Here is a 16,024-nt window from a genome sequence, read left to right on the forward strand (position 1 = left end):
ATGGGCAAGGTATGTGCAGTGTAGGATGAAATGATCTGAACAACTTGCTTACAGGCTTAGTTTTTGACATAAAATTTTAAGGAGGACATTAATTTTATGAGGAACAAGGAAGGATACCATTTGGAATCTGCTTGGGGGATAGTGCTAATTGCTGTGCTTAGAGTCACAATAACATGTTGCAGCATCACACAGGAAAAGAGGAATGCTGCCATTCTGTGTCGTTAGTTATAGATGTCTGAAAGCTTCATGACAGTATGGAATGGATGAGATGAGTTATTCCCAACAATGGAATGTGGTGAATGGACTTTAACTTAACAACTTTAAGTTATTCTGGTTTTGGCACACAGTTTACAGTGAGAAGTTGTAATTTACAGAACTCCAGATAACTACTATTCCTTCTTTCTGTGTATGCAATAGTTGTCATTTTTAAAGTTAGGCAGTTAAAAATTTGATCTCAACTGAATTTTCAACCGTTGTACCAGATCATCTTCTATGAGGACAGGAACTTCGGCGGTCGCTACTATGAGTGCAGCAGCGACTGCCCCGATTTCGGCTCCTACCTGAGCCGCTGCAGCTCCTGCAGGGTGGAGAGCGGCTGCTGGATGGTCTATGACCGCACCAACTACATGGGGAACCAGTACTTCCTGAGGAGGGGCGAGTACTCTGACTACTCTCGCTGGGGCATGTTCGATGGAATCCGCTCCTGCCGTATGATCCCCATGGTAAGAAAATATGTGTTTTTTTAAGTACCTTTACTTGAGGATGTTGTTGTGTTTGATTGATGCATTAGAAGATATTCCTGACTTTTCTCACCATTTTATCAAATATCCAACCCTGGTTTTGTGATTAAACCACCATGCCAACTTCTGCTCACCTTCAGTTACCTTTAGTTATTTAATTTAACTAAATTAAATAACTATTTAATTAAGCTAAAGAAAAAAAAAACAAGTCTTTCCAATCAAAAACTGGGAAGTTAACAGTGATGGCCACAGCATGATTATGGGTGTATGCAAACTAGGTTATCTGAATTGATTTGCTGACTACATATGTTAACTGCATACATTTTCCCCACATTCCTCTTCACCTCCTTATGGGTCTCGTTCATGTGCCTTTTACATTTCTAAATGCGCCAAAAATTGTAAGAACTCTTCTGATGCTGTAATGAGACGATCATAAGTTCAAATGTGGGTTGCACTGAGTGTCCTGTCTCCTATTGTCTGTATATATATGAACAGATGTGAATTTTTTTTCAACAGCACACAGGATCCTTCAGAATGAGAATCTATGAGAGGGAGCACTTTGGAGGTCAGATGTATGAGCTGATGGATGACTGCGACTCCATCATGGAACGTTACCGCATGTCCGACTGCCAGTCCTGCCACGTGATGGACGGCCACTGGCTCATGTACGAGCAGCCCCACTACAGAGGCAGGATGGTGTACCTGAGGCCTGGGGAGTACAGGAGCTTCAGAGACATGGGATACATGAACATGAGATTCATGTCCATGAGACGCATCATGGAGTCCTGTTGAAATCTCCAGCTTTGAATGTCCATTCATACATTCACGCAAGCCCTGCAAAGTAAATAAATTTGTTTTGTTTCAGTTTTAAAATGTTTGATTTCTTTATTTTGTATACCATTGTTTTCCAGCTTTGGTCCTGGGGCCACACTCACTGTACACTGTTTCTTATTCCAGCTAAATTCTCACTTAGGTTTAATTTAGCCATTTACTGAATAATCAAATTCTGATCACAATTTGACATCCTTACATTTAATCTGATATAGCAAGGGTTGCTTTCGTGAGCATGGGCTAGTTATCTAAGTTTATGCAAAAAAAAGTATCAGCTCCACCCTTACAAGTTCACTGACTGAAAACTAAAATAACAAAAACCTCAGATGGGGAAATAATCTTTGCTGCCTTTTAAAATTTGTTTTACTGTACTCTGACTCTCTCCCTTGCTCTTTTTCTCCTCACTCACGCTCTTATTCCCAAGCCTTTCTCTCGTCATAAATGTGTCACAAAACAATGGCGGCATTTTCACGAATGCCGAAGACTTGGATTATTCAAGTGAGGACTGGCTGTACCTGCCCCTTGGTTAAATTTGGAACAGGTGTCTTAATTAAACTTAATTAGTTCCTCCATTAATGTCATATGACTTTATCTCACTAGCTGACTGGAAATATCATAATGTGTGCTAACACTGGTATATTTAATCAAACGTAAATTGTGGAATTCAGTTGAGGATGTGGTTATGTTTGTCGTTGACCATTTAGCATCATTTACCTAATGGATATGTCTAGTTAGCTATCTATAGCATCACTTGCTTGCATGCACATATTTAGAGACATACTGTGGTGATAAGATACGGCTAACCTGGCTTGCTCAATACACAATACTTTAACAGAACACAAAATCAAGCTAAGGAGCTAGCCGCAGCTAATTACAGCTAATTGATTTACAATTAACTAGCTAGCTAACTGGTGAGCTACTGTGCATATTTATTTACAAATACCTAGCAATGTACTACAGAATGTACTGTTGTGAAGCTTTCCAGTTTTGCCTGGAACGCATACCAATGTCTCTTGTAGAGCAACTGGTGTAAAGATGCATGGGATATAAAAAAGCTCTAGACATTACATTACATTGCATTACATCATTTAGCAGACACTCTTACCCAGAGCGACTTACAAATAAGAGAAGACCAAAGCACTATTTGCTCTTCTTCATTTTAGATTGCGTCTACAGACCTATTGCCTTACGAAGAGAAAAATAGGTTTTCAGTCTGTGCGAAACCACTTTTCAACCGTTTTCATCCATGTTCATTTTTCTGTTTAAAGGGACAGGGGAAAGATGTGGACAAATGAAAAAGATAAGTCAGCTTTGCCATTTCAACAATGGCTTGGGTCAAGAACTCAACACCTTACAAGACACACATTACAATGGCAACCATAACAGCTTCTGCCTCTCTTTCTGAGAGCAACTGTCCAGAGACACAGCACTTGTAAATGAAGTGGATCTGAACAAAATGGGGGTGTTGGTTAAAGCCTATAAACACAATTAAACAAACCAATCAGAAATAAATGGCCAAACTGCAAGAAATCATAAAGCTCAACCTGGGGATGGAAAGGAAAGTGAATGGCCGGATAAATTAAACATAAGTCTGCTTCAGAATAAAAAAAGGAAATTAATATTCCTCTGAGGGTAAATATTGAATATTGATTAATATTGCACAAGATCTTTGCAACAAAAACTACACACTATGAAGATCACAGATTTATAAATAATGCACACATTTTAAAATGTCTGAACTTCAGACTAAATCCATTTAATATGGGCTTGATTTCAGTAAAATTAAATCAAATGGCCAAATGAAGAAAGTTATTTTAACATATTCATTTCAATGATCAGTTGTACTCCTAATTAAGACTGTCTCTTTCAAGTTGCTCTCACATTCACATTTATTCTCAGTGAATTAGAGAGTGCATCATCTGTGTTAGTGGTCCATTGTGTGTAAGGCTGTTTTTCTGTATTAATGTGTGCAACAGATAAGTGTAAATAGGAAATCTGTTCCCTATCTTCAATTATTTTTTCATACCTTGGTTGACAATTGATTATAAAACTGGAACTTTAAATCTTAAAATGATTGCCTAGAATAACTGCTTTTTTCTCCTACTCTCCAGCAGTACTGTTGGCCAGATCTGAAGAGTTCAGATGATTATTAAATATAGTACAGTCAAGCATCTAATATAGACAGGTGAGGTCCCCCAAAAGAGTAGAATCAGCTCCACACAAATATTGTATTGCCAAAATATCTGTATTCAATGAAGTCAGTGTTTACTGCTAGTTGTCTGACTTACTTTATAGTCAAAAGTGCTTAAAAACTTAATTAATCTCCGGGAGCCAGCAGAGAAAAAAAATTGCTTCATTTCATCTTGGCAGTGGTGGATTCATCCTCAGGGTTTTCATCCTCTCAGCTCTCTCAAGCAAACTGCAGCTCATCAGGTGCCCAGTGAGGACGCATTTATCCTTCAATCGCCGTCTGCTTCACTGTGATGTGCTGTGGGACTCATAGTGTGGAAAAACAGTCAACCGCAGACATGTGAGTGTATCAGAGGATTGCATCAGGTGTCCCCAGTGCTGCTGCATGAGTACAGTGATTACTGTCGTGAGACAAGCCTAATGCAGTAATTGGTGAATTGAAAAAAGGGGAAAGAAAAGCATTAAAAGGAATTGCTCATACCATAGAAAACTTTTATGCAAAAACTTTATTTTGTTTACATGTTAGCAGCTCTGAATTTAGCACATATCCATGATACGCCTCATGGACATGAATCTCATGTTGGAGTATCCCATGTCTCTGAAGCTCCTGTACTCCCCAGGCCTCATGTACCACATCCTGCCTCTGTAGTGGGGGTGCTCGTAAAACAGCCAGTGGCCGTCCATCACGTGGCAGGACTGGCAGTCGGACATACGGTAACGGTCCATGTAAGAGTCGCAGTCATCCATCACCTCATACATCTGACCTCCAAAGTTCTCCCTCTCGTAGATCCTCATTCTGTAGGCTCCCCTGTACTGCAAAACCATTTCACCACACGATTAGAAATTGTACTTTATACTGATAAGAATGTTGTATGATCTGTAATTAAAGTTAACAATGCCATGATTTCTGCTTTTCTTCAAACTTTTAGTGCAAATATGCTTAATCCATTGATATCCCAAACTTTATGAAGGTCTTATGTCTGTCAGTGTCAATTTACAACTTAAAAATTTACAGGTGCTTATATTCTGTCCCACACTCATCACACTCTTGATAGATCACATTATTAATACTTTCCATGAACACTGAAAAAATATTTTAATGTGAGATACATAATAACTACTGGAAGTACTTAAATGTAATATATTATATATGAACCAAGCACCTGAACATACTGTTGAAATGACTGAAGGGTTCAAAATCAGTCTCATATGAGAAGTATGAGAATGCCTACAGCACACTGTAGGAGAAGCATCTCCATTGGACTTCTATTTAACTGCAACACTTTAATCCATGCCAACACTGATATTTTGTAACCGTTTAACTGTTACAAGCATGGTATTGATACCATGTGCTATTTGTTTTTTATATTTTACATTATCTTGTTTTAACATTTTAATTGAAATTTGTTCAAATATGTGTAGAAATATTAGACACAAATGGCTTTCTTACCATGGGGATCATACGGCAGGAGCGGATTCCATCGAACATGCCCCAGCGAGAGTAGTCAGAGTACTCGCCCCTCCTCAGGAAGTACTGGTTCCCCATGTAGTTGGTGCGGTCATAGACCATCCAGCAGCCACTCTCCACCCTGCAGGAGTTGCAGCGGCTCAGGTAGGAGCTGAAATCAGCGCAGTCGCTGCTACACTCATAGTGGCGACCGCCGAAGTTCCTGTCCTCGTAGAAGGTGATCTGGAAACAGACAGTAACTATTGTCAACAGATGGAATTGAACTCTGATTGTGATATCAGGGTCAAAACCCAAGCCTGGAGTATTACCCAAAGATGGTAGGTCCACATTTTGGATTACCTCACAAGTAGATGTGGCTCTTGTTAACCCTTTTTGCTCTAACACATTGCTCTAACTCAATACAGATATCCCATAAATGATACATTCATTTCAGAACTTGGACCTTCCCCTCAGATGAATCTCATGCCTGTTGATGTAAATCAATTTGTAAACTATACTTTGGGTAACTGTACATCTATTAATTATCTAACATTCCAACTGAATGAGAGTTTTCTCCAAGTTCATTTCAATAAGCTTTTAAAATATCAGTGTGCTTGTTCATAAACTTCCAAATCCATACGTAGTGAATTTGATCTCTAATTTAGATAGTGTTCACTTGTTTTACAATTAATCAAATAATTTTGAGTTTAATTTCTTTGTACCACTTGTGCCAAAAGGAAAGTGTCCTCAAACAGTCCTCAAACAGACCTTGCTCTCAGCTGAGAACTGTCTCATTGTGGAACTGTACACATCCTGTCCCCGTACTGTCGCTGTACTTACTGTATGCACTTTTGTAAGTCGCTTTGGATAAAAGCGTCTGCTAAATAAATAAATGTAAATGTAAAATAATTCTGGTCACTTAAATGATAAATAAATCTAATAAATCCTGAGGTGATAAGGGAGTTTGTAGGAAACACAAAGCTTCACTTACCCTGCCCATGGTTGTTGTTCGAGCTCAGAGCTGTTCTACTGCACTACCACGATCCACTGTCGCTTTTATACTATATTGTAACACCAAAGAATCTGCGCCCACATTGTGTTAAACCCCTGACTCATCAGCTGTCAGGCAAAACAGACTGCAAAGGGTTATTATGTGGCAACGTATGGATTTATGAGGCAGTTACACATTTTTGTGTTGTTTTATACTCAAGGCAGGAAAACTGAGGATTGCTGGAGAATAAAGAGTTGTGTTGTATTCCAGGCCATAGTGTAAATTTATTTTTGTATTTAATACCGACAACTGAACGTCTACTTTTTTATTCTGATACATCAGGACCATGGAGAGTGGGCAGTGTGAACTTGAGCATGGTCTGCTCCTCAGTAAGGGTAGTGTCGTGGTGCTGGCCATTGCAACAGCCATAACGTACAAAAAATATTTTTAAAAAGTAATTTATTGCAAAAACTCAGTAAATGCAACAGGAACCAGCTTTAACAGAGCCACAGCATAACACAACCAACTGCTCAGGCCGATTACAGGCTCTCAGCAGTTCTCCGCCTGTATGTAAGACAGACTTATGGACAGGCGAGTTTGCCTTGTCATGGACATATACCGTATTCACAGTATAATTATCCAGACTAACATTAAATTGATGGAATACAAGAATGATTATGAGTAAGTTATGAACACAGAGGATCTTCAAAATTAAACATTAAAATACTCATTCCCACTCAAATTAAAAGGTGTACTATTGAAGACAACATTTTTCAGACTGTGGGGACAGGTGAAGATTAATCCTTCACATTACTTTCCCCTTTCTCTAATCTTACCAACTGCGAGCAAGCCACTGCAGTAGCTCAACAGCTCTAAAAGACCCAGGAGAATCGATGAGTCCTGATACTCAAAACAGGCGATATTATTGGCAACTTCACTGTGGTCCTAACTGAATATATGACCACTGAATGCCGGGAATTCTTCCCTCCAGACATTCAGACAACCAGTGCCCCATCACCTTTTTACCTGGGGGTAAAGCACAGCTCTCAACTAAGGCTGTAACCAGCATCCAAAGGCTCTTGAGCTGTCTCCACCATGCCATAGGGAGACTTCTTCACTGGACTTCAGATTTTTCATCTCTAGCCCCATAAATTGCTCCCCTTCAGCTGCACCTGTGCACAGCTCTCCCTCTTGACCTTGCTAGCTTCCAAGGGCTACGCTGCTCCCTCTCCTGGTCAGCGGAAACAATCAGGACAGTCCCCTGTACATCCTCTGCTCTTCTTCAAAATGGCTGTCTTGTTTGCCAACTGATCTGGTTTCCCAGCTTGATTCATCTCCTTCCTCTCTGGTATCAGCTTTTCAATAATAAAAAAAAAAAAAAAAAACCTGTAATTCCTATGTTACTCACAGTATGAATCCCACTCTTACAACATACAAAGCTAGGTGATGCATCTCCCATAAAAACACAATAGGAGAAATTAACATTTCAACAACATTTCAAAAAACCTGACATCCTTACCCAAGCAACCAATCATTGTACAGCTTTCAGCAGACCTGTTTTCAAATTAAGCCAATTAGTGGACAAGCTGGCCTTGTTCCAAATGCATTAACGATTAACCAGATTGAAATTAAGTTCATGGAATGCAGAGTTGTTATAGGTAAGTTGTTACGTTATTGAATGTTAAGGATCCTCAACATTTAACATTTTAACACTCATACCCCCTCACATTAAATATATGCACAAAAGCATTCTACTGTTTACCAAGACATTTTTAAGTTAAAGTACATAGGAAGATACAAACTTTGAGATTCAGATAATTGATCTGAAAAAGTACAATTGCACTTTTTTTTTCATTTTCCTTTTCCGTTTATTAGTTAGGTTAGTGAGGGAAAGAAATCTGTCAACGTAAAAATTTGTCTATATAAAATCTTATTGAAATCACTAAAATGACATCCCATAGCTTGGGATAGCATACTAAAAAGACAAAAATAAACGCTGTATTTAAACACACACCATTAAATTTGACCTTGCAATATACACTCTGACTGCAGAGCTGCAAGATACTTAAAAAGAAAAAGTAGAGAGTCATAGCATGTGCTGCAGTGTCATTGGCTTGGCCGCAAATCACACATTTCTAACACGTAGACAAAGTCACATTGCACATAAAATAAATAAATAAATAGATAAAACCAGTTCTTGTCAGTGTCTGTGGCTTGGATCATCAGTCACTTGTAGAGTTAAGAATGTTAATGGCACTTGGGATGAAGGACTTCTCAAATACATTTTTATTTGCCAGAGGGACTCTATAGCGCTTCCCAGATTTCAAAGGCTCAAACTGGCTGAAGAGAGGATGGGAGCTATCTGCCAGGATACTCCTCGCCTTCTTCCTCACCCTTTCTGTAAAAAGTTGAGCTAAGGGCTTCTGGGTTTCTAGAAAGTTTATTCTTAAATCTACAATTAAGGTGACCATACCAGGCAGGGAGATGAAAAGTTAAAACACTCTCAACAATAGTTTTGTACACTGGTTCTAAGATTTGCTGACTAACACCGAGGCCGCTGAGTTTTCTGAGAGGATGCAAGCATCTCTTGAAAATATACTCTGTATTTTCAGAGAAGCTCACCTGGGAGTCCAGAACTGTGCCAAGGTACCTAAAGTTTTCCACAATTTTGACATGTTGGCCATCAAGTGAAATGGGTTGAGTTTTCAGATCTTCTCAGTTCTTTTGTCTTGACAACCCACTCCTTTTCACTATGCCACATTGTTCACCTGACATGTCTGGTGTCAGTGGGGCATATTGGTACTGAGAAGTAGCTTAGAAGCAGAACGCACAACAGGCTTTCACTTAACTCTTTATTCTGGTGAAAGCCAAATACTTGGCTAAAAAAAGACAAGTTGATGGGCCTGACTGAGATCCCAATTTGAAACCTCTGTGTAAATACAGCTGCAAAAAAAGGTACCCAAACAGAATCTCCAAATTCAAGGTGCATCTGATGGAAGCCCCAGTCTTAGACAACATAATGCAGAATAACTATTTGAACAGAGCTGTGCGATAAAAATCAAAGTATTTCTCTAGATCATTTGAATAGCTCAGAATCGTATAACGTGTTAATCTTAAGAATGTACAACCAGTGTTTCTCAAGCCTACTAGAGGCCATCCAAAATACAATAGATTCAGACCTATCAAACTGTACCAGTACCTGAAAAACAACATCAGCCACCACGACTTTGAAATAGCACAAATGTTTTACCATTAGGTTTACAGAGGCAGAGAGCACACAGTCCAATTCTTTTCGCATGTTTTCCTCATCCTTACGTAACATGTATCCATGGTGTACTTGTTGACAACAGCTGATACAGGGGACTGAGTGGGTCTCAGGACCCACAATGTCTGCATTAAATGAATGGGTGCAATATACTTCCGCATGAACACCTGAACCTAACAAAGTAATCAAAGACAGCATATTGTAACAAATGAACAGTTAACAGCATTCTTTTTTACTTTATAAACCTTATAAACCTTATATACATATAAATGACTTTTTATTTGCCCTGTTTCTTTACTGGTAGGCAGCATACTTTGTTTGTACTATACTTTTTAAAAAAAATGCCATAAACAGAGTATGGATCTATGGTGAAAATGCAACAGGTTTTTACTCCATCTTGTGGGCTGGTTGAGTACTGCAGTTCCAATGAGAAATCCTCACCATGCCCAGCACTGCAGCAAGCATGCGAGTTTAAGGAGGCTCTGTAGGTGGTTTGAAAGATAGGTTTCCTCTGCTTATCAATGAATATTGTAGATTACAACTTCAGTTTGGATAAATGCTAAAATCATACATCCATGCAAAATACATAATTACTTTTATTTTTACCGGTCTGATTTCTTTATTTAATATTCAAGGGCTCAGATGTATTAAGTATGAAATATTCCCAGCAGTGGAAATGGGAAAATCACTGTGCATTAAATCCGTTGAGGGTGCCAGATAAAAACAGAATATATTTTGTCTTTTTGATGTTACATATATCTGCCTTTCAAATTTATTTTGCCCTAACAAATACTGCTATATTTGTGTTCTAATGTTGCATGACAAAAATACAATACCAATGCTATACCAATGAAATTGCTTAAAATATAATTAACTGCATCTAATGTTAATTTAGGCTTTTAGCTGTATGCTCATTAAAGTGGCTTTCACTATTACAATGTCCCTCTGCACTTTCAACATGTTTCTTTTTCCTAATTAACAGTGACAGTAGTAGTGTTTCTTTACAACAATGCTAAGGTGAATATGTGGCGATATATACTGCAGAAAAAAAAATACTATTACTAATACTGTAATAATTATTATTACTGTTAATAATACTGTAACAACTGGGCTTGGACACATATCTGAGATAAATAATATTACATACTCCTCTGCTGCCATTTTCTCCTACTCACCGTTTTCAGAAAAATGCTGACGTAAACACAGTCTACCTCTCAGGTCTCTTCAGTTAGTGTATACCAATCTACAGCTAAAGAGAAGACATCATCTACTTGGTAACTACAAAAACATTATTATGTCCTTTAATACAATAGAAATAATAACACTGCCTTAAATTGCAGGCAAGCACCAACCTTTTCTAACATAATTTGACTATTGTACACGCACACCTTAATCTGTTTAACAATTCACTGATACCTCCCCTTACCTAACCAACATAAAATATGGGCTCCCAAGTAGCTCATTGGTCAAGGTGAATGCAAGCTGAGCTCTATGACCTGGGTCCAATCCCAGCCGTGTCATCAGCCAAGGATGACTAGGAGCTCACAGGGGCAGAACTAGTGACCCCTACTGTTGGGTGCACCCTGTGCGCTTGTGTGAAGCTGCACGTTCAATCAAGCAGATAGGACTAGAAGTTAAAATCCCTGAGTAATCGGCAGTCTTGAGGTGTTGAGTGGGGGATCAGGGGTAAAAACATCATTGGGGTGTTCAAGTGGGCACCATCTCTCCTTGATGCTTCATTGATGGGCCCACGGCATCTCCAGAGGGCTCAACGGTGAATATTGCAGCCACAAGTCACTCCCCCCCCCTGCTTTTACCCCCTTTTGCTGTCGGTCAGCGTGCAACCCAGATGTTGTCTTTTCTCTTTAGATAGATAGCTTCAGATAGGTGTCTGACGGCCTTCCGTACGGTGCGTCCTCGAGCTCCCATTTGCTTCAGTAGCCTGGTGGTGGAAATAGCTACAAATCTTCCTCTGACTCATGAGTCATGACACAGAATATAGCAATAACCAGTTTTTACATCCCTGCTTTCAGATATCAATAATGCGGCTCTCACCAAACCTGATGAGAATGGATGTGCACTCGTCTGTGTGCCTGCATGGAAGTCAGCAGTACAACAAATGATAAAAAAAACCACAGATGTTTTGCTAATGTTTGCTTCTGTAGCCTGTATGAAGCTTTAGTGATAGAGGGAAAACATGGGGAGGGCTACAAAAGAAAACACTGCACTAAAATGAAACTATGTCCAAAAACAAACATTTTTATTCACTGCTTAGTCAGAGTGTGTGCTAAAAACAGTACCAAAAGGGAGACCCTTACACCTATTACTACTCAGAAGTTGCAAGACATAATCCTTCATTGAGTAATAAGCGAACTAGCTGCACCAGTAACATCAGCAACAAAGGCAGGCTAACAGTATTCAGCTTGACTAATGAGGTTGAATAACATTGAACCCCATCGCCATGGAAACTGTTTTTGTTAGATTCTTGGGCAATCTTGTCCCATGTACAATTAGTAAGAACATACCAGATTAAGATCACTGCATCATGATACATCACAATATCTTCTCCCCATGGAAAACAGAAAAGAAGATGTTGGAAATGTTAAGTGGTTATGAAGAAAATTCCCTTTCCTACATATTGATGCCAATTAGTATAGTCACAAGCTGAGAGACAAAAAAGGGAAAAATTACAGTAAAAATGCCCCATCTCTTTGTTGTTCACTCTAACCTGAAACTTTGCACTATTGCTAGACAGTACAATTTCATAAATTCTGCTCTTCCAACATGCACATAGTTTTCACAGATCCAGGCACATTTTCAACACCATGAACTAGATAGCTAAATAAAAATATAAAACAGAAGTCTGTTATCTAGATATCCATGTCTGACTGAAGTCAACATAGCGGCTGACATACAACAGTAAGCATCAGTAAGATTTTTAACACAGCAGTATTTTAAAGGGACACGGTAAGTTTACCTCCAGTATTTACATCAGGAACTGGGCTTTAGAAGCGCACACACAACAGTATCAGTGGCTAAATTACAGGCAACACTTTAGTAATGCCTACTGAATAGCTATCTAACTAGCTATGAAGAGTGCTCGTAATCTGTGCCTTCAATGTAGCTAGCTATATGACAGCTACCTAGCATGCTAGCTAAAAAGTACATTCTTATCCAACATTTATTCACACATTGCAGGAAATATTAAATATGTAGGGAAGCAAACATCGGAATAAATAAATAATGTATAGTCATTATACATGTGATGTGACTCAAGGATCCTTAATGGGAGATATCAAGGACACAGTAAAAGCACAAAAAGTAAACTAAACAGTGCATAGTCAATTATAAGAAAATTATAAGAGTTATAAGATTATAAGAAAATGACCTGGATTCTCAAATTGTTAATCAAGAAGATATATTATGGTGTGCAAAATGTAAAACAATTTAAAGCCGAGATGAAACATTTAAATAACATTAATTTTATCTAAATATTTATTTTTGCAGCTCAGATTTGAAAGAAAAAAATTTAATTAAATCTTGAATATTGGATCCTGAAAATCTAAGCAATAAACTATATATTTGTTGTAGAATATCAGATTTAAGTTTTGAGCTACATGTTGTAAAATGAAATATTTATTTTTAAAAACCAGATTCAAAACTTGAGAGGATTTGCTTAGAGTGGCACTTAAATCTAAGAAAAAATTTATTTAAATTTAAATCTTGCAAAAATGACAGATTTATACTAAATCTGGAAAAACCAACTGAATTTTGTGTGCAAGTTGTGCTTTACAGCCAGAGCCCCATAATATATGAAACACGGCTTGATTCAGTAATGTCAATCAAAATGACATTTTAAAATATAATTTTAGCTATGCAGTATTTATATTTAAAAAAATTATGTGGAGAATGCTGACGGGTAATTGTATTTTTTTCATAAGGTTGACATTTGCACATGCCCAACTAAGGTGCATGATAATACATTCTCAGAAAATTCAGTACTATGGATTGAATGCTGATTTGGGTTATCAAACATATGAAATATAAATTCTTTTGTTTTCAAAGCGCCACCACTTTAGCAACCTTGTCGCTAACAGCTTGGCTTATGTCTATTGCAATGTATTTGCCACAAACCTGCACAAGCAGATGTACAGTAAATTGTATTAGATTAGCATGAGCTGGACTGTTCCATGAAATCGTATATCTAAACACTGACAGCCAGTGATGCATCTAAATTGCTTTTAATGCTAAGAATTTTCTGTTTTTTTCTACAGTACCAGGAGAACAATATGGAAATAAGCCTTTACGTCAAAATGCATTCACTACCAAATAATAACTCTTTGAAGTCTGCTTTGAAAACCCAGCACAGTACAACATGAATGAATGGGTCGATGAGTCAGGGGTTTCAAACAATGGTACCGTAGATGGTTTGGGGGTGAAGTTAGGTATAAATGCAGCAGCAGTTCAGCATGACAACATCACGCTCTGAGACACGATCAACATGGGCAGGGTAAGACAAGTCATACAGGGTGTACTACAGAGTACCAAGTGCCTTAGTCAAATCTCCATTGGGTCTTCTAATTGTGTTACTCATGTTTACAGTTTGGAAATACTTGTAAATCCATGTGTTAAAAAAGCCATTTGAAACATAATGTACAAAGAGCCCGTATTTAAGTCAGACATGCTTTTTCTGGAGTCTAAGTGGGGTTTTGAATTGATAGCTGTGATATATATCTTAGCATCTTAGATACGTATTGGCATTTTTGGTTTCCCTATAAAGACTTGCACAATTCTGAACTGAGGCAAGGAGTTTAGATGCAACACTGCCTTATAGCCATCTCATACACAAGCCTTTGGATAACTCAAAAAATTCTCAATTGTTTCAATTTACAGATCATCTTCTACGAGGACAGGAACTTCGGCGGTCGCTACTATGAGTGTAGCAGCGACTGCGCTGATTTCAGCTCCTACCTGAGCCGCTGCAACTCCTGCAGGGTGGAGAGTGGCTGCTGGATGGTCTATGACCGCACCAACTACATGGGGAACCAGTACTTCCTGAGGAGGGGCGAGTACTCTGACTACTCTCGCTGGGGCATGTTCGATGGCATCCGCTCCTGCCGTATGATCCCCATGGTGAGTCTTGAACTTATTGCAGCTAAAAAGCAAACAGCTACTTTACTTTTACCCATGTAATTTTGTAGTCTCTCCACTACTTGGTCAATCCTATGCATGAATTTTCAAAGCCTTGTTGTTAAAATGTGAAGTGACCACACCTCTCCAAATACTGTCATATGAGCCCCTCTGACCTGTAGTTCCCTTCTGGTCTTGTGTGTCTTGGTACAATTAAATTGTTCTTTTACAAAAAAAACATCATTTTAAAGGGTCTAATACCAAGCATTCAAATATGCATTCACAGGAATTTTAACAGAGCCAGTGTAAGGTGCACTGTGAAACAAATTGTCTTAATTGTATTCTGATGAAAATCAAACCCTGGCAAGAATATAAATATAAATCAAAAACTATTTGCTTGTGTTTTCAATTTGTTGATCACTTCTTTGAGAGGTAACTGTGCTTTAATTTGCTTTGTTTACCAACAGTACAGGGGAGCCTACAGGATGAGGATCTACGAGAGGGAGAACTTTGGAGGTCAGATGTACGAGGTGATGGATGACTGCGACTCCATCATGGACCGTTACCACATGTCCGACTGCCAGTCCTGCAACGTGATGGACGGCCACTGGCTGTTTTACGAGCACCCCCACTACAGAGGCAGGATGTGGTACATGAGGCCTGGGGAGTACAGGAGCTTCAGAGACATGGGATACTCCAACATGAGATTCATGTCCATGAGGCGTATCATGGATATCTGTTAAATTAAAGCCCCTCAATGCTGCAAAAGATCAACCAATAAAAAGCTTGCCATTTAAAAAATTTATGTTGTCTGATCCTTTTTTTAGTATTCAATGACTATTGCAAACCATTTCCTCTAAATAAAATCTTGCCATTGCCTTTTCACATTTTCACTCAGAAATTCTTTTTCAGGGTGCTGTGCACTTTGGCATACAATAACTATCCCTTCTATCAGAGGTTACTGTTTTCTAGTTAAATAGTACATGTACTGTCTTAGTTGTGTGTCTCTACACAATTTGATGTCAAGCCAATTTCCATACAGAAAGAAACATATGAGTCAGGATGTCTCCAACCTCCAATGTTTCATTATGCAGCACAATCATGTGATCAATGAATAAGGGGTGGCAGGAAAGACAGGGTACAGGATATAACTAACTATTTAGCTGACTGATCACACACTGGTGCTGTCTAACCAGTTAAATAATAGTGACGACTCAACAGCAAATCCTTCTGAACAGCATAATACAGGACAAACACAGTGGATGACTACATACTACATTGGAAGCTTGAGGGAGAATCAAAATATGAAATGACGGCACGTATTGAATTGAATTCAGCACATAAAACATACATTTTACAATTCATTAGCGTGTAGCACACACTAACAACTGAGTAACAACTGAAAATAATGAGCTATGGTAATGAAGGGT

At 38.5% G+C, this 16,024-nt stretch overlaps 3 protein-coding genes across 4 annotated transcripts; 2 read left to right on the forward strand and 1 right to left on the reverse strand.

Moving 5' to 3' along the window:
- On the forward strand, positions 1–1,532 carry LOC118789440 (gamma-crystallin M3-like). The gene is made up of 3 exons (XM_036545863.1): positions 1–9; positions 483–722; positions 1,257–1,532. Exons 1-3 carry the CDS (start codon positions 1–3, stop codon positions 1,530–1,532), a joined length of 525 nt encoding a protein of 174 aa, XP_036401756.1.
- A 2,766-nt stretch (positions 1,533–4,298) lies between these two features.
- On the reverse strand, positions 4,299–6,208 carry LOC118789439 (gamma-crystallin M3-like). The gene is made up of 3 exons (XM_036545862.1): positions 6,200–6,208; positions 5,212–5,451; positions 4,299–4,574 (listed from the first exon to the last, which is right to left on the reverse strand). Exons 1-3 carry the CDS (start codon positions 6,206–6,208, stop codon positions 4,299–4,301), a joined length of 525 nt encoding a protein of 174 aa, XP_036401755.1.
- A 5,298-nt stretch (positions 6,209–11,506) lies between these two features.
- LOC118788844 (gamma-crystallin M3-like) lies at positions 11,507–15,337 on the forward strand. 2 transcript variants are annotated; one of them, XM_036544974.1, is made up of 3 exons: positions 11,507–11,539; positions 14,358–14,597; positions 15,062–15,337. In XM_036544974.1, the coding sequence occupies exons 1-3, from the start codon at positions 11,507–11,509 to the stop codon at positions 15,335–15,337; spliced, it is 549 nt and encodes a 182-aa protein (XP_036400867.1). The 2 variants fall into 2 exon arrangements, with proteins under 2 accessions (XP_036400867.1, XP_036400868.1); XM_036544975.1 differs by lacking the exon at positions 11,507–11,539 and adding an exon at positions 13,945–13,974.
- Positions 15,338–16,024: the final 687 nt, after the last annotated feature.

This window comes from Megalops cyprinoides, chromosome 14 (assembly GCF_013368585.1).
Source record: "Megalops cyprinoides isolate fMegCyp1 chromosome 14, fMegCyp1.pri, whole genome shotgun sequence".
NCBI lineage: Eukaryota > Metazoa > Chordata > Actinopteri > Elopiformes > Megalopidae > Megalops > Megalops cyprinoides.